The sequence below is a fragment of the Prinia subflava genome, chromosome 9 (genome assembly GCF_021018805.1).
Source record: "Prinia subflava isolate CZ2003 ecotype Zambia chromosome 9, Cam_Psub_1.2, whole genome shotgun sequence".
NCBI classification, from domain to species: domain Eukaryota; kingdom Metazoa; phylum Chordata; class Aves; order Passeriformes; family Cisticolidae; genus Prinia; species Prinia subflava.
The window spans coordinates 32,442,391-32,447,763 of NC_086255.1; the positions used below are offsets into that span (position 1 = coordinate 32,442,391).

At 62.1% G+C, this 5,373-nt stretch overlaps 1 protein-coding gene across 1 annotated transcript; it reads right to left on the reverse strand.

Annotated features, from left to right (window-relative positions):
- Window positions 1–838: 838 nt before the first annotated feature.
- On the reverse strand, window positions 839–4,854 carry LOC134554989 (C-type lectin domain family 2 member H-like). Its single transcript, XM_063406228.1, has 6 exons — window positions 3,949–4,854; window positions 2,771–3,160; window positions 2,294–2,389; window positions 2,013–2,191; window positions 1,731–1,831; window positions 839–1,641 (listed from the first exon to the last, which is right to left on the reverse strand). The coding sequence occupies exons 2-6, from the start codon at window positions 3,111–3,113 to the stop codon at window positions 1,527–1,529; spliced, it is 834 nt and encodes a 277-aa protein (XP_063262298.1). The 5' UTR covers window positions 3,114–3,160; window positions 3,949–4,854; the 3' UTR covers window positions 839–1,526.
- Between the last annotated feature and the right edge of the window lie 519 nt (window positions 4,855–5,373).

The window sequence follows — 5,373 nt, forward strand, 5'->3', positions numbered from 1 at the left end:
TTGTCTCCGCAGGTGCTGCCGCAGCGTCCGCGGAGCGGGGCCAGGGCGGCGCTGAGCTGGAAGCGCCTTGCTGAGCCTCGGTGTCCCGCAGGGCCGGCACCAGCAGTGACCTCTCCTCTTGTCCCTTTCAGTGTGCCACCAGCGTGGCTGTGAAGCTGTTCCCGAGGCTGATCTCCCAAAGGCTTTTCCAGCACTCCTGATGTCTCCGGAGCAAGGGGCTGTTTGTTCCCAGCAGAGAGATGCCGGCTCTGAGCTGGAGGAGAGTGAATTGTGCTCCCATCATGGAGTTGTGAAGGAGCGCCTGCATTTCCAGGAGGAACCAGCAGCTGGGGTTCCACACTTGCCTGGGGTGCAAGAAGCCACTTGTCATGAGCAGGGGGATGCCACTTGTGAGCGTGCAGTGAGTGGAGATGTGGAAAATAAATTCTGCACCAGTGATGGGAGTGTGAGGGAGCCCCTGGGTCCACAGGCCACATCAGCAACTGGGAATACCCACAGAAGGATCCTCAGAAGATTCCCGGGTGAGTGCAGGGCCAACCCTGTGGCCTGTAGGGATGGGACAGTGTCACCTCCCAAGGACAGGGCTGGCACGTGTGTGGCTGTTTCCCAATGTCTGGAAGAGGCCTCATATTCTGCTTCCCTCTGTCCAATGCTGGAACCATTAACCCCAGCTGCCCCTAAGGCTGTGCAGTTCTCCTGCCTGTCCCCACCCCTGTGTCCCTCTCCTCCTCCCCCTGGAATGGGAACAGATAACTTCAGGAAAGTCTTGAGTGTCTCAATATAGGAAGCGAGAGATGTGTTACACATTATGGGCAGAACAGGCTGGGACTGGGGAAATTAACTGAATTCATCAGCAAACAATTCAGAGCATGGAAATGAGAAGTGGGTCAGATCCTAAAGATGCACCTCCCCCACTACATAATATCCCTCCTGGGCTCCACTTGACCCTCGATTCCCTCTCTCCTTCCTCCCCACACAGTGCACAGAGGGATGGGGCTGTTTTGGTTGGAAGGACAGGTGTCTGCTAAGGAAGGCAGGAGCCTCCCTTGCAATGGAAAATGTCAAATCCTTCCCTCCAAATGATTCTCATTTGGAAATGAAGGGGTTTCTCAGGCAAAGATATGAGAAGGGGAATAATAGTTCTTTACTCGTACGTAGCTCAAAGCGGACAGACAACCCCGAGGGCGGCATTAACAACAAACAGAGCCCAAATCCAGCCCCAGGCGCTCTCGGCCGCAGGCACTTTCCCCTTGGCTGCAGTTCCCGCACCGCCGGCAGGGGCGCTGGTGGCTGCCCTTGGAGCTGGGGCTGTCACGGGGGCAATGCCCTCCCTGCAGGCAGCACCGGGGCCAGGAGGGATTGCGGAGACTTTTCCTATGGACACCCAGCCCGGCCTTGGCAGTGGCGAGGAACAGGCACGGAGGTGACCCTGAGAGTGAGGGCAAGGCACAGGCTGCAGCCTGTGCCGGGCTGAGAGGTGAAGCTGGGACTGCCCAGCGTGGAGAAGGTCCTTTCTGCAGCCCCTGTCACAGGGGAGCTTGGGCCTTGCTGCACAGATACGGACGCTCATTAGCGCAGCTCTGACTCACAAATTTATTGTCAGCCAGGTACACACACTCGGAATCGCCGAGGACATGAACCCTGCAAGGAGGAGCAGAGCCAGTGCTGGTTCCCAGGGGACACCTTGTGGCCCTGTCCCCCCAGGCCCTGCCCGGCTCCCCGGCACTCACCGGGAGCTGAAGTTGCTGCCGTCCCCCCAGTGCAGGCGCTGGCCGCGTCTGCGCAGCCCGAGCCAGTAATCGACGTTCCCGCGGAGGCGGAAGAGCAAACCCTGCCCAGGAGAGAGGAGTGGGAGCTGCCCCGGCCCCTCGGGGGGACACGTGCCCGGGGCTCCTTCCCTGCACGGCCCCGGCACAGGCCTGCACCCCCAGCCCTACCAGCACCCAGCCCGGCCCACGAGCACCCCCAGGCTCCCCTCACACACCCCACAGCGCCCACAGCCCCTCACTCACCATGTGCTCATCCCTGACAATGGCCAGGGAGGCCCCGAGCTCGGAGCACCGTTCCTGACCCTGCTCCCAGGTGCTGGAATCCCTGGAGAAGTAGTAGCAGATCCCATTGTAGCCAACCCAGCCAGAGGGACAGGCCAGAACCAAGAGCGGAGTCGCAGGTGTGACTGGAAGCTGTGGGGCTGCAGGGGGAAGAGGAGAAGCTCTGAGGATTCCCCTGTGCAGGGAGCAGGGAGCCCGCTCTGCCCCGAGGGGCTGGGCCCAGCCTGCTGCCCCTCCCTTACCTGACTGCACAGCCAAGGCCACCGCCAAAGCCAGCACCAGCAACACGAGCACAACCAGCACCAACACGGGCACGGCACGGCACCTGAACCGCTTGCCTGGAGCAGGAAAGAGCTGCTGGCTGCCACAACCAGAGCCGGCCCTGCAATGTGCTCAGCCAATGGCCAGGGAGCACAGGAGGGAGCCCTCAGCCAGTGTGCAACACACTCAGCTGGCAGCCAGGGAGCCAAGAGCCTGGACACAGGGGCAGGGACACAGGGGTGGGGGCAGCCAGGGACACAGGGGTGGGGACAGGCTGCAGCAACAGAACTGCACAGGCTTGGAGGCAGCTGGGGCTGTTGGTTCCAGCCACTGATGGGCAGCAGCAGACCTTGAGGCCTCTTCCACATGTCAGGAAATAACCACACACCTGCCAGCCCTGTCATTTGGAGGTGACACTGCCCCCTCCCTACAAGCCACAGGGGTGGCCCTGCACTCACCTGGGAAGCTTCTGAGGATCCTTCTGTGTACATTGCTGGTGGCTGCTGTGCCCTGGGGACCCAGGGGCTCCCTCACACTCCCATCACTGGTACAGAATCCATTCTCCACAGCTTCACTCCCTGCACACTCACAAGTGGCATCCCTCTGCTCATGACAAGTGGCTTCTTGCACCCCAGGCAAGTGTGGAACCCCAGCTGCTGGTCCCTTCTGGAGATGCAGGAGCTCCTGTACAACTCCATGAGGGGAGCACAATTCACTCTCCTCCAGCTCAAAGCCAGCCTCTCTCTGCTGAGAACAAACATCTCCTTTCTCCAGAGACATCAGGAGTGCTGAAAAAGCCATTTGGAGATCGGCCTCGAGAACAGCTTCACAGCCGCGCTGGTGGCACACTGAAAGGGACATGAGGAGAGGTCACTGCTGGTGCCGGCCCTGCGGGACACCGAGGCTCAGGAAGGCGCTGCCAGCTCAGCGCCGCCCTGGCCCCGCTCCGCGGACACTGCGGCAGCAGCTGCGGAGACAAGCGCGGCCTCCGGGAGCTCTCCGGTGCCCGCAGCCGCGGCCCCTGGGGCTCTGCAGCCGCTGCAGCCCAGCTCCGTGCCGGGACAGGCGGGGACAGCGCCTGCGAGCTGCCGGAGGCGGGCACAGGACAGCTGCGGCTCGGAGTCCGCCTGCCGAGGGCAAGAAGCAGCAGCCCCGGGCTGCTCACGATTGTCCCCCGCACGATTCCCTGTCCCGGCGGGTTGGAGCCCGGGGACAACGAGCCCGGCACAGCCGCTTTGGGTCTCTGCGTGGGAACACGAAGCGGGTCCTGGCACAGAAGGCAGCGCCAAGAAGCCTCGGCCCCGCAGCAGGCACCATGCGGCGCTTTCTGCCTCCGCTCGGCGCCTGCAGAGCTTTGGGCTCTGAGGCGCGTTCAGGTTCCTCCCGGGGCAGCCCTGAGCCGGCCAGGGACACCTCCCGCCCGAGCAGCGGCGCCGAGCCCGGGGCCGCAGGGCCGGGAAGTGTCCCGGGCACGGAGCAGCCCCTGTGTCCCAGCGAGAGCAGCCGGGATGAGCCATCGCTGCTGCGGCACCGCCTCGTCCCCAGCGAGCCGGGCAAGGAGGAGAGCGCGGGCAGCCGCTCCCTCAGCCATCTCAGCGCCGGGGGGACACGGGGGAACCCGGCACAGGGAACTCACCAGAACCGCCCCCTGCCCCTCACCGCGGCCCCTCGGCTCGCAGCGAGCCCCGAGCCAGGCACACCCGGGCGCGGATCCCCCTGTGCTGGAGCAATCTCCAAGCTCCGGGTGCCGCAGCCACGCCGATATCTCAGGAGGGCGTCCCAGGAATTCTCCCCCGGTCCCTGCGCCCACAGCGTTTCCGCTCCCGCCAAAATTTCAAGCCGAAGTGGGCGCGGAGCTGCCGTTTTTCCTTTTGACCAATCAGTTGCGGGAAAGCAGCGGAGGCCACGCCCACCTGCGGTCTCCGTTAGAGCTGAGGATCCCCCCCCGCTTCCTCCGCGCTGTTGGGGCCTTTTTCGTATCGCGCTTCTTTCGGAGAGGAGCTGCCAGGGCCCTGCCCCCCGGGTTACTCATTGCAGTTCAGGCAGATGCAATGAATCCCAATTGTCGGCGATTTCCATCAACTGCTATTTCTTCCCAGTTTTCCTGCATGGATTTCACAGTTCTTCCCTTCCTCCAACACACCTGAAAAGCAAAATGCCCGCCTTCCCCATGGCCATCCCCGCCGCTTTCCACCGCTCCAGCCTTCTCCCTCTTTCTCTCCCCTTTCCTTTGCACCACTTGCTCCCTCCTCCTCTCCCTGCCAGCTCACAGCAAAGACATTTCACCCACGGGCACCACCTGCCTCCTCTCCCTCGGCCCCGTTTTGCCCACTTGCAACTCCTGGAGCCGCCTGCCCGCCAAGCCGGACCCGCCGTGGGGCCGGGAAATGCTGCAGTGAATTCTGGCAGGGATTCTTGGGCTGGGCTGGGCATGGCCAGGTGCCTGGTGCCAGCAGAACCGCTCTGTCCCTCTGCTCCTGCCCCTGGGCAGGGAACAGAACACATCAGGAAAGGCTCGAGGGTCTCCATAAAGGCAGTGAGAAATCTCTCAGCCATCATGGGCATAACAGGCTGGGATGGGGTAAATTAATTTCAATTGAATTTATTGTCAAACAAATCAGAGCAAGTGAATGAGAAGTATGCCAGATCCTAAAGATTCACCTTCTCCACACTGTTCTCTCCTTCCTGGGCTTCACTTTTCCCCCAATTTCCTCCTCAGGGAACAGAACACATCAGGAAAGGCTCGAGGATCAGGAAAAGGCCAGGCAGAGATCACTCACCAGTCACCGGAAAAAGAGACACGATAGCAGGGAATTTTTTAAATTTACCATCAAACAAATGGAGCAAGATAATGAGAGGTAAACAGCAGCTGCTCCATCCTAGGAACCAGGACTTTGTCCTCGGCCTCTGGCAGCTGCCCCAGGGGGATAAAGGATCCCCCGGGCCCCCCAGCAGCGGCTCTGCCCCCACAATGGGGACGTGTCCAGAGCCCCCGCTCCGGCCCGGCCTTGCAGGGGCCAGCGTGGAGCAGGCGCTGAGCTGCTCCATGGAGCTTCCAGCC

What these genes read in the sequence shown, in the direction of transcription:
- LOC134554989 (XM_063406228.1), bottom strand. Translation starts at nt 3,113, where the DNA reads ATGGCTTTTTCAGCACTCCTGATGTCTCTGGAGAAAGGAGATGTTTGT. An exon ending in GATCCTCAGAAGCTTCCCAG is followed by an intron (nt 2,390 to 2,770) that starts GTGAGTGCAGGG and finishes TTCCTGCTCCAG; the next exon opens with GCAAGCGGTTCAGGTGCCGT. An exon ending in GGCCTTGGCTGTGCAGTCAG is followed by an intron (nt 2,192 to 2,293) that starts GTAAGGGAGGGG and finishes TTCCCCCTGCAG; the next exon opens with CCCCACAGCTTCCAGTCACA.